The sequence below is a fragment of the Fringilla coelebs genome (genome assembly GCF_963513975.1).
Source record: "Fringilla coelebs genome assembly, chromosome: 3".
Lineage (NCBI taxonomy): Eukaryota > Metazoa > Chordata > Aves > Passeriformes > Fringillidae > Fringilla > Fringilla coelebs.
This window is the reverse complement of record NC_140030.1, coordinates 102,456,636-102,477,524: the sequence shown is the minus strand read 5'-3', so window position 1 is coordinate 102,477,524 and position 20,889 is coordinate 102,456,636. Positions and strand designations below refer to the sequence as shown.

The 20,889-nt window shown below is 43.4% G+C and overlaps 1 protein-coding gene across 1 annotated transcript in view; it reads right to left on the bottom strand.

The window, feature by feature from the left end:
- Positions 1-2,768: 2,768 nt before the first annotated feature.
- The window catches only part of FOXN2 (forkhead box N2), a 30,385-nt gene continuing 12,264 nt past the window's right edge, over positions 2,769-20,889 (bottom strand). Inside the window, 5 exon segments of the mRNA XM_084202153.1 lie at positions 2,769-6,150; positions 6,152-6,590; positions 7,497-7,565; positions 10,530-10,594; positions 14,084-14,208. Coding sequence (XP_084058279.1) covers positions 6,117-6,150; positions 6,152-6,590; positions 7,497-7,565; positions 10,530-10,594; positions 14,084-14,208 — 732 coding nt within the window. The 3' untranslated portion in view covers positions 2,769-6,116.

The window sequence follows — 20,889 nt, the reverse complement described above, 5'->3', positions numbered from 1 at the left end:
TGTACCCTTACTGAAAATAACCAAAAATTCCGTTTGCTGAGCTAATTTTAGCACTTGTAACAACTGGGAACCTACTGGATTTTAGTAAGGAATCAAGATACCGAGTTAATTAAATAACTTTAAAAAGCCCTTGAGTCACAAAATCTGTTTTTCAAAGCAATACTGTCTTAAGGTTGGTACAGGCACCTACAGAGATTTTTCTGAACATCTGCCTGGCAACTCTAAAGCACATAAGCACATCAGAGCATCTGAGGTTAGTCTGATAGGACCCATCTAAGTATGAAAATACCCAGATTCTGAACTGCTACCAGCACCTCTGGAATGGATACAGAAATTGGATATTCAGTCCAACCTAGTACACTGTCCATTAGGGCCTGGAGTCAAGATTTCAAAGAAATGGAGATTATGGAAACCAGCATAAAAGCAACACTCAGGTAGACATACCTAGATTTAGGACACTGGATGTCCCTCTCTGAACATTGAAAGAGCCCAGACAGGTCCTTCTTTCTTTATTTTGGACAGGCTGTGCCAAAAAGTTGTTCCTGGTGAGCAGGAATGTCACCAGGAGGGAACATAAAGATCATGACAGATCTCATTAAATCAACTTGCGGGTCATGAACTACCAAATTTCCTGCTGACTGGGGCCTCACCATTTGGCAGTGATGGAGGAGAACAAAGATAGGGACATACTAGCTGATAATAGGATTAGTCAACTGCATGTGAGCAGGTGAAGGCCATGCAAGCAAGAGTGCTGCAAAAGCAGGGAGATTTTAAGGGCAGGTTTCAGAAAAAAGCACTCTAGAAGAGTGGTTTTCACTCTTCTTCTCATGCACATGTCAGCAGGCTGACTTCAGTCTGGAACTGAGGTACAAAAAAGTGGTTAAGAGGAACGAAGATCATGTCTTCCAAAGGGAAAACAAATAATTCTGGTTTGTTTAACAAGTCAAGAGTCTAAGGAGGGAAATGATTGCTTTTGTCCTGATGCAATACAAAAATAAACAGCCGCTGTTTAACGAAGAGCTGTTTAAACGAACCCTGGCAGAGGGTAGGTGGTAATTTTATGTCAGCTCTAAGGAGTTTACAACAGTAAGAGCAGGCAGCTTTCAGGGGAGCCTTCTGGAGGAAAGGGGAGAAAAAAACACCAACCAAAGACTCCAGTTCTGAAGACTGAAAATTCAAGCAGAGGTGATATTGCTTCACCTTTGCAGATGCAAGGACCACCCTCATGGGTAAAAACAGGGAAGATTTTTATGGCTAAATATGCTGGGAAAGTTCACAGCCACAGCACTGCTGGACTACTATGTAATTACCTCTAAGCTACAGGTATTCACTCAGACTACTCAAAATAAGAATATTTACAGCTACCAGTAACCTCAACACATGTCAAAGAATAACTATAATCTGTGTTAAATTTAGACAACCAATTTTTTCCAAGTATATCTAATCTATTAGGTATTTCTTCAACAACTGTCCTTCAAATACAGCTGGTGTAAGTGCATAATTGCTGCAGTTAATGCTTTATTTTGAGAGTTGTGGCTCCATACAGAGGATAATTTCCAACAAAGTCATAACAGAGGAAAGCACTCCTGGGAAATTTAACAAGCTCAAGGTTCTCAGAATAACACAGTGAAATAACAATTAGAAAGGTATCATTAACATATGATACATGGCTGTGATTTTGTCCAAACTAATTAGTGCAGTTGTTCTCTTATTAGTCTATTAAAATGAACCCTAAATCAACTATATTAATAGCGCACATATACTTTGTAATGCGTGATTTAAATTTTGTTAGATACAGCAGTAAAACAAGTCTCTGTTATCATCTATGGTTATCACCTGAAGTACTGAGAAGGTTGTATTGGCATCAGATCCTAGAGAGCAAGCTTAACTCAGCAATACCAGTGGGTTAAACAAATAAAAATACAAGAGATGGACCAATGTCTGCTTTTAATCGAGATAAACATCATGTCACGTCCCGTTTTCCTCCTCTGCTGGAAACTTTCCTCTCGGGCAGTGGAAGGGCACACACCATGTGTGTGCATTTGAGAGAAAAGCTGGCCCAGAAGCAGTAAGCTGAGGTATAAAATGGGATGGGGAATATTATTTCTGCTAGTGAGAGGGGTGTTTCCCACCTGTGTGCTTTCCATAAGGCCTTCTGTATAAAGAACCAACAGACATCATAAATCATTATCTAGAGAAAGTAAACACTGGAAAAAAAAAAACAAACAAGCAAGACCTATGCTGCTTTATCCAGGGACTCATTTTTTAAATTACCTGTCCTGTACTAGGCTGTTGATCTTTGAGTCTCATCCAAGCAACTTGGCCACAGCAATACAGGCACAGAACAGCAAATAATCACAGATGTTTCATCAGCAAAAGATTCAAGCTATTTCTGCTTAAACAAGTGCATTGCACAGGAGGGCAGAAGTTAGGCAGTAGTGTTTTCAGCAATTTCCAAGATGTCTAAACATTCCTTACGTTCCAGGTTAAAGGGTGAAACCTTAATGAGATGCTCTTCAAACATAAGGGGCCAGCTATGGATGAATGTGGCTGCAAGCAAGTCCTGCTATGGACTGATAGGTATTTCAGAGATGACTTGCAGATGCATGCAAACATCTTAACCAACCCACAGTGAATCACACATTGGGCTTTTTGCACTAGTCCAGTCTCGTGGAAGAAGTTTAAATGGGAAGGTGGAATGTCCAGCACCATCTGAGACCAAAGGCAGGGTCTGCAGACAAAGAGAGAACACAGCCTTTCTGTTTGCAATGCTGTTTATTTTAGAAAAGCCCCTTTGATCATCTGAATGAAAAATGTGGGCAGAAAAGTCACAAATGTTATAAAACAAAGTTTATTCTGCAATATTTTGTCATAATGAATTGCATCTCTTTGGTAAAAATAAAATTTATAAACATTTTAATTAACAGAGATTAGCATACAAAAACTAAACTTTTGTAAATTGTCTTTAAAACGGGTAAAGGACTAAACCAGAGGAAAAAGGGTTAGAATTGGTCACCTACTGGCAAAATTATTCTAAACAAACCCAAGGACACTGCTTATGCTACATTAGAAACAAGCTAACGGGAATGGTTTTAAAACAACTCTGGTTCATTTGATCAGAAAGCATTCTTACAATTCACTTTTAAATAAATAATAGTTACAATGAATTGGCAATTATAAAATGTTTTATATCACTATATGGCAGTAACATAATACTTTTAATTATGCATTTTTTAGTTTGAAGAAATGTACATTTATAAAACTGACTTGATAATGGCACTGGCAGTTAGGTGTGAAGAATGTGCTTTAAGATAAAATAGCAGGTGCAACATTTAAAATATTTTACCTTTTCTTTTCAATAAATATTTTGACCACACCATTATTAACGTGTATGAGTATACTTTGCTTTAATTAAAGCTTGTACTTTTCAGATTGTTGAAAAGTTGCAAACCACACAACTTCCATTCTGCAGTTGGATTTAAAAAATTTTGACGTGACTTCTGCAGATCAGTAATTTAGGATTGGAATCTGAAAAGCCAGAACAGGTTTGTACAGTAATCACATCAGATTTACCCTGAACAGAGCAACCTCCCATGAACACAGGTCTCATACACTTCTTCACCGCATTTAAAGAACTGAATGTGGTTCATTAATACTTTTCTTGCCAAAATGTATCCAAGTCAACCATTGGCATCAACATTTTACTTATGTCACTAAAAAAACCCAAAGCCCAACAATCAAAATAACTTTTAATTATACTCCATTTATACTATATACACAAGGGTCTTTAACTGAGGTGGCAAACAAACCCAAACCCAACAGATATGTAAAAGAAAGGAAGGGCAGCTCTTCTCCCACTGCCAAGAGAGGTGATCCACAACTAAGCTGCCAAACACGTGGGCAGAGGCCTGGGACAACGTGTGGGACAGGGCAGGGGCACAGCTCATCTGCCTTCCCCTCTGGAAGCTGAGAGGGAAGACAGCAAAGCACGAAGGGCAGGAAGGCCCCACTGCACTGCTCTGTGTCCCAGGGAAAGGCTGCCACTGCTCCCCCCTTCTACCATTCCAGTTCTCCCAGCTGTAAGAATGGATGGGATGCAGCTTCTGCTGCTAACTGCTGATCAGAAACTGGTTCTCACTGGTCATTGCATATGGTGATTAAATCCAGCATCCCAATCCTTCAGATATGCTGAAGTCATTGTCGCCAACTTCAGGGTTAACAGCAGCACAGCCACACTCCCAATAAGTACTAACATCCTCCAAGTTTATCTGAGGCAAAAAATAATTCAGAACCAAATCAAAACATGGAGCTGATTATGAATACAGCTTCTGGAATATCTGGACCTTGGTCCAGCTTTCACTGGAAGCTACAGAAAGCTGCAACCACTTCAGCAGGAGCCAGGCAGCAGCACCCCTCTTCAACAGTGGGAAACTGAAATCATGGCACTGAGCAAAACCTCAGGCTGCTCACAGTATTCCTGTCTATCTGAATCCTCCTTTTCACACTGACACAAGCTCTACCCTTCGCAGTTTTCCATGAGAGTTCAAAAGCAACCCACAAGCAAGAAGAAGCAGTTCCACCAAGCATTCACATCTTCAGCTCCTGAAATCCTCAGAACCACTGCTATTGGTACTTAATTTTCCTTTAAATGGTGAGTTTTACCCCTACTACCCATCAGTATTACATCCAATATCAGATCTAATTGGCTAATGCAGCACTTGTGATAGCCAGAACACACACATGTCTGCACACACATTGCCCTGTCACAGGTGTAGGCTAACAGGAATGAAGCAGAGTATTTTCCTTCCCTTTCAAGAAATAAAACAAATCATTCTTAAAACTGAATTGGAAAAAGAAAAAAAAAAAAACCAAAACAAAACCAAAAAAAACCCGCAAAAACCTTTTTTTTCTCTCCTAGTGTTTGTGCTTTAAATTCCAAAACACCAAGAACCTCAAATATTTCAGGCTTGATCCAACAGCCATTGAGTCAGCAGGAGCACCACCGTTGTCTTCAAGAGGCACTGGAATGGGCCCTCAGAGCAACAGACCTTCAGCAGCATGGCTGTGTTTGCATTGGAAGTAGATAGCTTAGGACAGGATTCATGAAGAGACTGACAAATAAGAAAAAAAAAAGAAAGAAAAAAGGGGCAAAAAAACCCACACTAATCTGAGAAAGGCATTCAAATAGCCAGGAAAATACTCCCTTAGGGAAAGGTTAACTTTTGGCTGAATCCAGCACTGTTTTCAACAGTGGACATTGGTTTCCTAAGTGGCTCTGCTCCTAATTTTCACCCAGCTTGCCCAACACCTGGTGGAAGCAGTAGCTTCACGTTGGTGAGAACATTTATGGCACATCATGCTACCTTTCAGCAACAGGAAAGATGACCTTGGATAGCTGTATACAATTCTGCAACATACTTAAGGCATCCTTGTATGTACAGTACTGTTAAAACCCACTCCAACAGAACTGCTTACCCATTTTTGAACAGAAAATAAAATTTTAAAAAAGGCATAATCTACAGGAAGATGTAAGTAATCACCACTGATTTTAAAAGAAAAATAGGGATAAAGTTCAACATACCATAAAAAAACCCATTTTTTGGCTGAAAGATGTCTAGGAACTATAAAGAGATTCTCTTATTGCAAAATGAATTTGAATCCTTTACATGGAAGTCAGAGCCCTTAGACAGAACAAAATTCACCTCTGCAGATGGGGCCAGCAGAGATGTAAATATGATCCACAGTGTGCATCTGAACAAACACATCTCTGAAAAAAAATAAAGTCAACTATTGAAAAGAAAAAAAATTAAGAAGTGATCATTAAGAAGTATGCTTTTGGGTTTTCACAAGTCATGCATATCTTCTAATTTGAGAAGATTAAATATTTTCTTTTTAGGTGGTGATTTAAAAATAAATGGCTAAATTATAGTTTGCACCAAAAATTAAAAAAAAAAAAGCAGTGAGTCCTCTTATGGCTTTGATCTCCCTTGTGAAGGGCAAAAGTAGAAGAGTATTGCCACAATTAAAAAAAATATATGTATATATTCAACACTGACAAACATATTATTTTTTCCTCTGCTTGTGACAGTGGGTCTTTGCAGTACTTATTAAGGAACTCAAGCACGTTTGGATGCCAGCAAGGTGGAGCAGAGACCCCGCTGCTTCCTTCAGCTCCTCGTCGATCTCCTGGCACAGCTCCTCGAATACTTTCTGGCTGGGCTGGCTCTCCTTGGAGCCATCTCCACAGGGCTGGGATGCATAGCCACTGTCCCCGAGGGGATCGTCCTCGTAGTCGCCGTCCGTGTCCACCTCGCTGTGGAAGCCCTCGCTGCCGTCGCTGCCCTCGTGGCTGGCCTTGGAGATGAACTCGTAGACCTCGTCCAGGGAGGACAGGGAGGACACGCTGGAGCGGGAGGCGCAGCGCTGGGAGCCCACGGAGCCCATGGAGCTGGCGCTGTAGTTGTGGTCCTCGCTCGGGTCGATGTTGGCGGCCGCGGAATCGCTCTCGGGCAGGTTCATGGAGCTGGGGGGATCGAAGGCGCTGCCGTAGCTCCTCTTCTTGGGTGTCTTCAGAGGCTGAGGTTTCTCACCTGGGAGAAACGAGATGTGTCAGAAGGCAAATGCCCCAGCGAGATCACCTGCACCATGAGCACGCTGTGCCTGGCTGGCAGCAGGGGAAACTGAATTCCAGAACTTAAAAGTCACAACGTGCCCGTTTACTGTCACCCACAGAGGACAACAGTCACCACCTAATCTCAGCTAAGAGCTAGAGGAGCAGAGGGGGAAATGATACCTCTGATCTTAGCTTTTATACTTTTCACATTCTCTGTGGCTTTAGTATGTAGCTCTGAGCCTCATATTAGGGGATAGTAAGCTCTCTTCACAAAGTATTTAGACAAAACAATTCCCTCTCTAGCCGGGAACCAAGGACAAATGATCCAAATTTCAGGCCCAAGAGCATAAACAACTCTGGACTGAAGAGAGAAAAACAAGAAGGATGGGACTTCATAAGCTAAAGCTGTAATTAGACAATTAACTCCAATATGCTAATGGACCAAAACTTTTAAAAGTGTAAGACCCCGTGACCAGTTGGCCATTTTTGTGACCATTTTGGGTTCATCTCGGGGGGTAGCCTAAGGTGTATCCATTGAGGCTTTCTAATAAATACTTTATTCTTTAACTCCATCTAGCCTCTGTTCTAGGTCAGCCTTCACACGGCATCAAAGTAGCCAAGAAACTCTTCTTACTATCTAGCACAGAGAGGGCAGGGATAGAACTTTGCAGAAAAAAATCAAAATTAATGGGGAAAAGAAAAAAAAGGCTGCTTCTAATAAAACTCTTGCAATGCTAGCTGAAAGAATAATTAAGCCAGAATTGCTTCTTGACTACTCTTACTGTTTGGAAACTAGACCATACTTGTTTCCTGAAATTTTATAGAGAAAGCATTTAGTTAGTGAGTAGAGAAGAAAAAAAAGAGTAAAATGGCTTATGCTTACAGTCCAGCATCCCTTGCTGAATGGAAGTATTTAACAGCATCATTGCAGTAGCAGCATCAATATCAGATTCTGTGAAGCAGAAGCAGCAAAATGTTAGAACTCAGGTAAGCCTGACAAGAAAAATATATATATTTATAAATGTATTCTATTTGCCTGTACTGGCCTACACCAAAGAGCAAGGGTGGGGGGAATGTACAAACTCAGACAAAGCATGACCCTTGTACAGCTCAATACTGTTCCAGATCAGCCTCATACCTTAACTATGACATTCAAAGGCTGAGCTCTCACGTTGCACTCACTGAAGCCAAGAATCAGTGACACAATTAGACTTTCATGTGACAATGCTGTTGCTATACTTAACAAGTGCCTTTTGTTTGTACCAGTTGGGAGAGAAAGATTAGACCCATGGCACAGCAAAGCACCTCAGCAGCTCCATACCCTGGCTGTGTGAATGTGCAGGGCCCATTAATGCAGCACTAATTCAGCACACCTCCCTCCTCCAGCAGAATTTTCCACACTAATAAGTCAAATGGAAGAAATTGAGACTGCATGGGGGGAAAGGCCACTGAACTGCTCAATCTAGAAAGCAGGGAGATCTAAATAATAAATGGGCATGTAGGAAAGGTTGAGGTGAATTGTGGCACTGTCAGCTGCAGTGAGAAGCACTGCTGCAAAATGCCATCCTTTGCAGAGTAGATTGCTTACATTTCTGAAAGGCACCTTGAGGGTAAGAGGGCAGAGAGTGACATTTCTAACCAGAACAAGGTGAAAGGGAAAAGAAACAAGAAAAGAAACAAGCACGCCTTTCCCACTCATTTCAGGACACGCTTGTGCCCTTTAAAGAAGGGGAAATCCAATCCATTCTTTGGCTCACTTCTGCAATGGAGGATGAACACTCCTCATACAGAACAGTAACAGGTATGGGGGACTAACCAGGCAAAACAGGAGCACAGAGACAGTGAGCTCTCACAAGAGCCTGGGTGTCTGAGAGCTGAAGATCACATCTGAGGTGTAGGTAGGTATGTACATATGCATGAGCAGTGAGTGGAGAACAGGGCTGGAAGGGACCAGCAGCAAGCAGAACAGGCTCTCAGTTCTGCTGAACTGGAACTGTGGGGGGAACTGTTAAAGCAAAACATCAGCAGTGTCATTTCTGATAGCTTTTGCTTTCTTCCCCACGTTACAGGCATTAACTGTATTACTGAATTTAACGGGAGGGTAGTACTGGGAGGGGGACTGCAGTTGTCAGCGAGGTTTCCTTATCTTGATAATTCTCCCTAACTTCACCCCTGGTCAAGGAGAAATTTGAAGAACATGACATCTTGGGAATGTTGTACCAACATGGGAAGGGGACTGAGCTACTGTTTCCAACAAAGGTTATAAAACATATACATTTTTCCCCCTTGTTTTCCATGCCTTTCATTTCAAATCCAGCATACTTCAGGCTCTACCCCACTGCACTCATACAATTTTTTTTTTCCTTCTGCTTTGGCTGTCTTTGGCAGAAACAGAGCCCCTGAATTCATAGGTTATATGCACTCAACCGACAAAAAAAAGTAGAAAAATAAAGCATGAACAATTACTTTGCTCCACTAGTGTAATCAGGAAGTGAAATATTTCCATTCCTTACTTGCTGTCCCAGACATTTTATTTGATCATCTGATGTCAGTATATAAGCACCACCTTATTAAAATGACAAGCAATCAGAGGCATTAATGCAATGCAGGATTACTACCTCCAAAGAGTATTTCTGCACCTTAACACTCCCAAAGAATGAGGAGAGACACTTATGCAGTGGCTTCTTAGCAGTGCTCTGTGTCACTGATAATGTGCTTTGGCTTCATTTGTGATTGCTCTTCTCAACAATGCAGTATTTCCCACTGAAATTTACACTTCTCCAGCAGAATGGCTGAGGAAGCACCTTATTACAAGGAATTCTGTTCATCTGCACAAGAGCTGCCCTGTGGGACTCCAGGAACATGAATGGCTTGCCTCTAATGCCAGAGAAGTGCTGAACAGGCCACAAGCCACAAGCAGAAACTATGATAACCAGACACCTGTCATTATTTTAGCACCTCTGGTGTAGCTAAATGGAAGAGGCAACATCAGACTGGCAACCTCCAAACCTGTCACAGGACACATCAGGAAAATCCTTAGGAGGAGCGGGATTTCTTGTGCTCTCCAACAAGCCCTGAGAACCGCAGATCCAGCAGCCCTGCAGCAGCCAGCCAGCCAAGGGATGGTTCCTTGCCACCTAGATGCCACCTCTGGGGTGCATGGCCATCATCACCTGTGGGCCAGGCAGCTGCTTGGTCTCAAAAAACCTTGGCATTGCTGCCTAACCAAAGCTTTTGTTTTGTGGCCAAAAACTAAAAGCAACCTTCTCATTTCTAAGCCTACTGAGCCAGCAAATCAGGGAGTTGGGTGTCTGCTCAGGTCCCACCTGGGCAGTGCCTTTCACTATCCTGCTGAAAGAGCTGTAACACTCTTCTGAAACACATTTTATTAGACTCAACCCTTTAAAAAATGAGTACTGTTCACTTTTCAGCACTTAAAACCCGAAATTATTATTATTTTTGTCTAGGACAAGCCTAATTAAGCTTTATTAGCGAGGTGCAAGAGCTGTGCACAACTGGCTTCTTCAAAAGAAATGCTGCAAGCCCCAGCACACTTTCTAGCTCCCTCTTGGTACCACAGGTTTTATACACAAACATTTGCTACCTTTGGTTCTCAGTTCTTCAGATTCATTTTCTAGTGAACTATTCATTAAGTAGGTCATACTTGGGAGTGATACATGTGCTGAATATTTTGCTGTCAGAACTGATGGCCCCAATTACACCGTGAACTTCACCTCATGGATTTAAAATTAACACACGAGTAGCTAATAAAACACACATGCATTGCACTACATCTGGGTTCTTTTGCTATCTAGCAAACCCTTCAGAGCAGGGACAGGGACAATATCAGCTGGGCTGCAGTCCATGCCTGTGACCAAAACCAGGGGAGGAGAGTGAAAGGAAATTCCAAGTTTACCTTTGAGAGCTCGACTGTGATTCTGCTGAAGGACTGAAGCCAGGTAGTGAGGAGACGACGACCTGCTGATAAAGAAATTCAACAGCTCAAAGCCAAGTCCTGATCAGGCAAATGATTTGTACAAAGTATAGCAGACACAATATGATGATCACAGAAGGCTAAACACAAAACCAGCCCTCTTCACCACAGGAAGGCAAGTGATTTCTGCTGCCCTCAGTAGATAGCTCAGCACTGGTTCGTAGTTTGTGTAGCCCTATTTTAAGTCATCACCAGCATGTGGAAAACACCTCCAAATACACACACAAATTAAAAATACTGTTGGCAACAGTCACTGACTTCTACAGATTTTCTATACCTGCCTAAAGGCGGGATTTTAAACAAAGATATGGATTTTTTATACATAAAACCTACATGTGAACAAAACATTAGTTCATACAGGGATGCTCAGAGGACAGGTAAGGACCAGTCGTGATAATTTGCTTTTCCAAACAGTGGTGGGCAATTAACAAAAACAAAAGTAATACTAAATTAAAAACCAAATCAAGACAACTGCTGATTTTAAAGTTGATGCTATCCAGGGTGGCTTTTCACCATCAGACCAGCTTTGCCCCAAAGTACCCTTAAATCCCTTACAAAATAAAGGGCAAGTTAAAGCTTTCACATGTGGGGGTTTTTTTCTGCTACACAACAAGCCCTAATTATTCAGTTTATTATAAATATATAAGTGAGCAGTTAGAAGTAACTACAACAAAAATAGTACACACTATTAAAATTGCATGAAATGTAGCAATGTGCATCTTTTATAGTGCTGCTAGAACAATCTGAAGGGTGATGACAGAATTTTCAAGCCCAACATGCAAGAGAAACCTCAGCTGAATGGGAAAAATATGCAAAAATAGGGTTCACTGTCTGGTATCTTTTCTTGTAGCAGGCACAGAGTGCAAAGGGAACAGATCCAAAAATGGGTGGGGGAAAAAAAATATAAAAGTAAAGGAAAGCAATGGTCTGACCCAAAATGGCTGGCTTTGCAGCCTTCAGACCCATTGTACAAAGAGATGCTAAACAACATCAGCCTTTCATCTAAGCTCAGACCCTTCAAAAATCATGTCCACACAGAGCTCCCCCAAAGAAAATTAATGCCTGGTATTGATTAAGACAAGCCATGCATAAGGTATGAGCAAGATGAGGACTGTGGCTGTCCCCAGGGCTGTCACTCGTGTAGCACTAGAACCAGAATGCAGCCAGGGGCTTCACAAGGACTTGTTGAACAAGCTGTGCAGAAATAAAATGCATCAGGCATGCCAATCATCTATGATAACACAAATTTCAGTGTCACTAGACACAGATTACAGTTTTGGAAAGCTTCTGCTCAAAGCAACAGTCTAAATTTTATTTTAAAATCATGCTGAATGATAGGCAGACTCCCCACAAACACATTGTAAAATAATTATGAATTCCAGTCTTCCCACTGGAAAATTCAGAGACTGCCACAGATGAATTTTAGGATCACTCTGAAGATAAATTTGGACAGTATTTCAGCCTCTCTCCAGCTGAACCTCTGGGCTTCCTCCCTCTCTACAACAAATCAGATCCTTGGGGGCCCTTCCCCAAAATTAGGCCAAAATTTAAATCAAATCTAAGCATGGAAGGGGAAAAAATAAATCTGTTTTTCTGGGTGTGATGGAAAGTCACATAAATGTTTTTTATTATTGAAGGAAAATAAACCAGCTTTCATCAGGGAGCAGTTTGGTATCTTAATATGTTGTTTCTTATTTTCTTGCACTCATAAATACAAGCACTGCAAAGCCCTTCCCGTGTTGAAGTCAGTGGGAATTTTGCCATGTGGCTTCATTAGATCCAGGATTTCCTTGTAATTGTTGGCAAGTGTGACTAGTTCTTCAGTAAAGGGAAAAAAAAAAAGTTACCAAAAACAGCTTCAGAATAAAGTCATCCTCTTCCAAGTACTTAAGCATGCAGATGAAATGTCTCCTTCCTCACACCTAATTTTGGTATGTTGCATTTATCCAAACTAAGTAAACCAAACTTAACACAACTTTTGCTGCACTGATCTTGGAAATCCTGGAGATTTTAAAAGTTTAACTGGTCAAGGCTCTGTACACCCTGCCCTAGGCTGAGTCTGTTAATCCTCTGCACCTCTGGCAGGACAGACAACTTCCCATCTGTATTACAGTCTACATTTTAAAGTCTGGCTGTACTAACACAGACAGAGCATTAAAGCTTTCAAGGACCAAACCTTCTCTTGAGTTGTACCCAAAACCAGAGGTCCATATCCTTACACAGAGACATTACAGCCTGTAAAAGCATTATCCTCTAGAGCCCAACTACAGACATTTCAATAATCTTTATTCCCATAAACCCCAGCAATACCACCAGTCATCTCCTTGTTTCTAATCTATTTCTTAATACTTCAGTGTTTCAGGGTTATTTTAGTAGTGCTCCCAATTCCAAGAGAAAGCTGGAAAACAGGGTATTTCTGCCTGCCTTCTTCCAGCCCAGGATGGCCCTGGGTGGAAGAGAGACCGGAGACAACTGGTTCTATCTTGTGGGTTACAAACCCCACTGGACAAGCCCATGTCACACAAAAATCCTGAGCCCCTAAGGCTTGCACAGGGGTGCCAGCTCCCAGGGTCAGTGTCCTGTTAGACCCTGAGAAACGTCTGCTCCGTGCTATCAGTCTTACATCCTGCTCCAGGAATCCCAGTTCCTCCTGCTTGTTAAGGAAACTCCTTGCAGTAAGGTTAAGGCATAGGGCAATGTACAAACACCTTAATGACTCTTATCTCACCCAAATTCTTTCCTGGACTTGACAAACCAGCCACATGCCTTCCTCAGAGCTGAGCTCACCCAACGTGCTGCGCTGCGTTCCGTCCTCCTGCCTCCACAGGCTGACCCAGCTGCTGCTCCTCTTCCTCTGCTCAGGAACTCTGAGTCAAACTCTACATGAGTTTGACTTCAAATTCTCCAAAATCTAGTGCCCAGTCTTAAACTGTGTTGGTAAGGAAGTCCTGGTTTCAGAAGCCTTGCATGCCCCACCTCAAACTGTTTATGGCAAACAGTGTCTTTTCCATCCCTGCTGCAAAATGCTTTTAAACAAGAGAGAAAAACAACTCTCTCAGGGCAGCATCTCAGCCCTTCAGACTGTGGAAAAGTTGATTGTTTTCCACAAAAGCACAGAAGAGATATATTTTATGTCCAGACAAGTGACTTACAGGAGAAGATACCCACCGCCTCCACAACAGGAGTCTTGATGGACTGTGCTTCAAAGAGGATTTTGCTCCAGTTCCCAGGACTGCCTGCAGCCAGCACACCCCTGACCTTCTTCTTTTAAACTCTCCCACAGTAAATAAGAGACTTAACCACAACCCAGATGTGCTGTCTGGGACGCCAGGGCTCACTGCATCTCCCCACCTCACCCAGCTGGTCCCACCTAAGGCCCACTCAAATTCTGCTCTCGGCTGGCAGCAGAGAACAGCACTTCAACACCCTGTGCCACCTGGGGCAGCGTGTCCTGCTCAGATGAGAACTCCACCTACCTGGGTGGCGATGCCGGCGGAGTATAAAATGCAAGTGCTGAGGAAAAAGGCTGCTTTTTCAGTGCTTGGACAAGATTAGGTTTGTATTTTGGGTCAACACACCACAAGGACCCTTTTCCATTCACCTGCAATGAAGAAACACAGCAAATTAGAAAATCCAGGACCAGGCTGGTACAGTCCTTTCTGATTTAATATGCCCAAGCTGCAGCACGGTGCAATGACTGCATGCAGGCACACACCACTGCACAGCTGACACACAACACCCACAGGCAGTTCCATCCTGGATGGTCCCAAAATTGAGAAAATGGCCCTGAGATTCTCATTATACACTATGGAAGCACCCATCTTGCAGGTCATGATAGCATCTCCAAAAACCCCTTCTCTGAAGCCCCATTCCCATTTGTCCCCCAAATGCTGCAAGCCTTGTTTTAAGACTCAATAAACACAGCTGTGAGTTTAGGGACCTGTCCAGGCACCAGTAAACTGATCAGAAATCTTTTCTTTAACAGGTTTCTAGGTAAGAAACCAAAGCAACTTCCCCTTGGTTTAGATACAGACACATAAACTTTACACCACCCTGGAAAAGGATTTTGCTCAATGTCCAGCTACAAAATGGATTATTCCCACTTTCTCAGAATCTGAAAGCCTCATGAATGTATTTTTGATACACAATGTAAGCACCCCTATGCTAGTCATTCTCGATATTAAATTTGCTATATTGAAACTTAAGGAAGATAAAGCACCTCTTGCTTGTCTCAAAGCTTTCTTCACAAATTTACTAAATAAAGGATCTTTTTTTTTTGAGCCTGCTAGTTCTTGCAGCTTAATTAAATAGTTCTATTCTATACCAGAAACTCTCTAATTCTATAGCAGAAATTCTATAATCACCTGACAGATCAGCTAAAAGCTCTGCACGTAGCAGCACCAGATTTTTTGGGAAAACAGATGCTACAGAAATGGAAATGCGCACGGCTGAAGGATGGGGCAGCTGTACACCTGAACATAGGATCCTTCTAAAGGATTTTTGGGGGCTTAAGTATCAGAGCAGGAACCCGAACTTCATGGAGAAGCTCCTGTGAGCCCACAGTGGCCAGCCGGCCCCCTCCTGCCAGAATATCGGGGGGCAATAATTCCAATTTATGGATGGACGCCCCATGATTTACCCCAGACTAAAGAGGACTTACAAAGCATGTAAGTCTGTGGTTCTATGTAAGTCACAGGAGTTTTCTGAGAAGAGGAAATACCTTGCTATGAGAGAAAAATCAAGCCAGGGAGAGCCCCAGCTGAGAAAGGATGCAGATGCAATTGCAGCTAAAGCCACTGCCTTTAACAAAGATCTCTGTGCTGCTGCATCTCTCCAAGTTGGTTTTTTTTTAACCTGAATCTTCCTTATACTTACCTTTTCATGCTAAAGCTGAGCACAGCCTGTAAGATACTTATCAATAAGCTTATTTTAAATTAATAAACAGCCATGGTGGCTGGCAGGATGATTTAACCACCTAGGTACTAAAAGGAGGCACCCTCCCAGCTGGCTCTATCCATCATCTCACTGACAGACTTACAGCCTGATCCTTTACTTCTCCCAGACCCCTTTCCCCAGTACCCCAACCATGCCCAGCTGGCTTTTTTTCCCCCCCTCCCTTTCACAGTTTGGAGGCTGCTGTCCCCAGGGAGCAGCAGGAAGTCCCCTGAGCAGCAAGCCACTTCTCTACATTGTTTATCTGCTACCTTATCTGCTACTTTAGGTGAGCACTTTTGCTTCATGCCTCGTTCAGTTCAGCTGCTGGGGTTAGTTTCCCTCTTTGATCTTCCCAGCAAGGTACTCCTCCAGTTTGCTGCCCTGACAACATAACAGAAGGATTTTGGGTGGGTATTGCAACAGCAAGCTGAACCTGGGCACACCCTGAAGCCATCCAGATACTGACAGATCCAATGCAACAGGCAGTAAACAGGGTGACTTCTTCTTTGGGTCATGTGTAATGTGAAACCACACTCCCACCCACCTTTGGAGATGCTAAAAGTAGACATTGAGCTGAAGAGATGATGGAGCTGCAACTGTGCTTTGCTTGCACCCTCTGCTTAGCAAAGACAGGGGCAGAAGTCCAGCTCAGGTCTGAAATCAAGTGTCACGTGTCAGGGGACAGCCTGCCACAGCTGGAGCTGGAAATGCCACAGAACCAATATCCATCTTTAAAACAAGCCAGAACAGACTGTGCCACTTCTCCTAGCAAGGTCTAATTCAGGACACTCTAAAATGCTAAACTGCCTTTGGAGGTTAGTATTTCGCTTCAACAGCGAGGCAAGTGTTGGAATGAAATGTAGGTGTAACTTGTACTTAAGACCTAGAGAAAAATCCCTCCAGAGTCAGTGAAAAGAGGCCACCAGGCTCTTCTTATTCTGCAACTCAAAACAGGGGTAATCATATAATTCTGAGATTAGTTTTTGGTCTACCACCTTTTCTGCATCTTTCTAATGTTTCTAATTTGACTTGCAGGATTTTATCCAGGCAAAAATAAAGGAAAGAAAAGAATTCCTGCATTTTGAAGTATAGGAGATGTTCTGTAAAGACATTAAGTTTCCAGCCCCTAGCATTTCAGGGCTGGATTATAGAAATGTGGGCTGGAAACAAAATGCTTCCCATGATCCAGCCTTATCCTTTACCACCACCCCACCACAGTCCCCCACCAGTCTGAGGAGCAACCAAAGCAGAGCAGCTCAGCTGGTGCTGGTGGCTCAGGCTCTCTGCAGGCACATGTCCCTGGTCTGCAGAGAGCTGTCCATCAGCTCCACACCTGGGAGCAGTCCTGGCTCCATCAGGGACAGACAGTCTTCCCCAGCTGCATCCACCTGAGCAAGGTGAACCACTGGAAAATACTGTCTGTGTGCAAGGAGCTATAAAATACATCCACCAAAAGGTTTACCACAGAAAAGGCATCTTTCTTCTATCTTCACAGGCTTATGGATGGCACCTGCCCCGCTCTTTGCCCAAATACTTGAAAAGCTACACATTGTTTATCACCATCTCTTGACAAAAAAAATAACTTACCACAAACACCCAAACCAGATATTTACCAATAAAAGGACATTTGTTGAAGATATTCAAGCCTTGTAACCCCCAGCCTCTAGAGAAAACAGTGGCAGGGCCACATCCATGCAAGCAGGGGCCTGCCAAATTAATGTTTGATGTGGATGCTGATCCTGCCTCCTCACACCTTTTCTCCTCAGCATCAATTAATAACTCCCAATGCCATAACCATAAAAACAAGTCTAAACAAAGAGCACGGCTTCAGCCCCAAATCCCTTCTCACTTGAGGTCCTCCTGTGCTGTAGATCAGATGCTGCTCCCTCAAAAAAAGCAACGTCACAGCGTAGGCGCCTCTCTCCCCAAGCCCAAGGCAGCACGACAGTGCTTAAGATGCAAGGAGCTTTAGCTGTATCTTCTGAGGATCACTGACTCACAAGCACACCTCCACATCTTCAGGGGCACCAGGGCCACAGCAGGAACACTGGAAGGCAAGCAGGTGTCCCTGGGACTGCTCCAGCATCACCCCCTTGATGTTAACCACCACCATTACCACTGGGAATTTCATCTGCCTGGCTGACTGCATGCATGTTCTCTACTGCAGCTCTAAAAGAAAAGGTGTTTCAGCTTGTGGGTCTGTCACCTTGACACACCACTTAGGTACAGCAGCAGTGTGCTATGTGCACACAGAACAGGCAATGGTTTTAGCAGGGTGATGATGCCCATACATCCTGATCCCATGGCACAAGAAGTTCCTCCTCTTGACTGCAATGCTGGCTCATGAGGCATCTCTAGGCACTTACTTTCCCTTCAGCACCACTCATTAAAAGAAAACCACAACATATAAATTTTTCCAGTGGTCCAAGCAAGGACAGTCTTCCCCCAGTCTCTGTTGGATGCTGTCCTAGACCCCCGAACCCCTGCAGCCTGCAGGTACTTCACTGGCTGATGCAAATATACACACAGAAAAATCAGCCACAGCTACAACCATCCAGAGCAGCCTGCAGGTACTTCACTGGCTGATGCAAATATACACACAGAAAAATCAGCCACAGCTACAACCATCCAGAGCTACAGCTGCAACATGATGGGGCACAGTCTGGAAGGAGCTCTGCAGAAAAAGGGAGTTGGTGCTGAAGGGTCACCTCTTTGTCCCTTGGACGTTCTGCTCAGATCTGCTCCAGCAGGGTCTTGTGGACAATGCCCAGAACTATCAGGACACAGTAAGCATGCTCCTGCAGCAACTCTTCCAGGTCTGCACCAGCCAAAATGAGGCCAGTGCAAGAGCCCTGAAACTGCCCTGCAGTGCCAGCTCAGGGGGGAAAGTAGGGAAAAATCAGCTTTCCTTCAACATGCACTTCCAATCCAAAAAAAATATCAGTATTATGGCAAAGATGAGGATGGACTCTTCCTTCTTTTGCTGCCTGACCTCAGAGAGATTATTGCACAGCTGACAGCCAGCAGCAATAGCCAGGGAGGTTTCAGAGAGCAGAGCCTGTCCTGGCATGCAGGGGCACAGACCATCCATCCCCTACTGTCAGACATCTTAGACTCTTCCAACACAAGAGCTCAGACTCATTTGAAATGCTGTAAAACCCTTCATACCCTGATGTTAGCAAATAAACCAGGCTCCTCTGATACAACATGCCATGGACTTTTCTGCTTCTACAGGCATTTGGCATAGAAGAAAGCTGATTGCATGCTCCCTTTGGCGTACAAAATGCCATCAACAAAGAAAAAAAAAAAGAAAAAAATTACAAAATTATCTTGCCCTTTCAGGGAAGTACCCAGAGGCATGGCTAGCACATGGTTACATGCAACAGGATCAGCAAAATGAGCTTGTGAGCAGCTGCTGCTTGCTCCAAGAAGTGACACCTGAGGAGCTCATCCAAAGGGGTCTGAAGCATTTCCATCACCTGCCAGATCAACTCCGACAGGGTCCAGGCATGCTGCTGTGTGCCACAGACTTATTTTGCAAGAAGAATTTGGAGCAGTACCCTCATCTGGTCCTTTTCTAGGGGGGCAGAGGATAAAGACTGAACTGATTTTTGTTGGAAATGAGGAAGCTTCAGCAAAGTTTCAGGAGGGGCTTTTTTGGGGTGGTACTTTTTGGTAAGCACAGTTTCTGTTCTTTAGAATTACAGAGCTGTGCAGTTTCTGGAGCCCTGGGAAACCACTGACAGAGCACATCAGCATCACCTTGCTGCCAGCAGTGGGAGATATTCTGCATTTTGCTCTTCCTACTAGAGATGTCACATCGAGCAGCAAGCCATCCTCTGAGCCCAGCAGTACCCATGGAGATGCCAGGGTAAGCAGGAGACCAGGCAGTGTCAAGCTCCTGCCACCCAGATGCCAAGACAACAAGTCTGACTGGTAACTCCTAATCCATGAGGCTGGAAAACATCAGAGCATTTAAGGGCAGTCCACAGACAGAAGGAACTCATACCAGTTTAGATTTCCCTTTCCTGCCCTAATTTTTCTGAAACTCCAGCCACCATCCTTGGACAGAGCCACCCAGGCCTTTAACAACACTTCTGGCACCTAAAGCAGTGAGTGGCTCCTGCTCAGGTCCTCTACACAGGGTCACTTGAGCATCTCAGTTACCACATCACAGCACCTAGAGCCACGTTAAGAGCCCATCCTAACACTCAGCAGGATTCAGCAATGAAGTAGCTAATGGACTTGCCACACTGCAATAAACAGCCTTTTTTTTTTTTTCAGAGCAAAGCTGCTGCCTGTGACAACACCCTAACAATTTAGTGCAGAAGCAGGAATATTGAGAAGCAGTGGTGTTCAGCACTATCAATACAAGGCAGTCCTCCCCAATGGCCACTCAGCTGCAGGACCCCTCTCTACAGTGAGAAGCACTCCAAGCATTGTAGGCATTTCTGATAACAAGCCTTCTACCACTGAGTCTGACCTCCAAGCACAGGACTTGTTTGTTGACTTTCAGTATGTGGTTTGTTAGTTTATTTAAGTCACAGCCAGCACTTTGAGGAACAAGATGGGGAATGAGAGAGGGAGGAAAAAAGTCACTAGTAAAATCATATAAATCAGAAGAAAGAACTTGTACAGAAAAGAGCATCCTTCACTTTAAGAAGTGTGTGTGCACCACAGAGAGATGCACATCTTCTCTTATGACAGATGTTAAAGCATTACAGTCCATTAAATGCAGGAATTAATATGGTTATTGGAAAGCTAAAGCTGTGCTAAGTGTAACAGGAGATCACAAGTGGAAGAGTCAATTTAATATTTGAGAAAGCTGTTGCTCTGAGGAACACTCCACCACGAATATCCAGTGTGCCCATGAGCAAGGGCACCTTGCAGGGGACCGCATCTGCACCCAGAGGGGCAACATCCCTGCTATCCAAGCAGGGAAGCTGGCTGACATCCCATAATCTCCTCTGCTTGCCAGTGCAACTGTAGCTATTGCCATGCTGGAAAAGCAAGGAAGGAGGAACATACCCCAGAATTTCAACACTGGAAAATAGAGAAAGCACTACTTTCAAGAGGCTTCATCAAGAAGAAATCCTCAGAGAGTTATCTGAAATTTCAGGCTGGTTATTGCAGGTTAACAAAATTGTAAGTAAATGGAAACAAAAGTCCTTTGCAATTGCATGTGTGCCAGATTTCAGAAGGTTGCACCACAGCTGGATGTACCTAGGTGAACAATAAATAATAAAACCCAGTGACTTTTGTCATCCTGTGATTTCACAGAAGCAGCATTTCCAAACCACTTCCATCTGCAAATAAAGTCTTAAGACGACATGGTGGGGTGAAAACG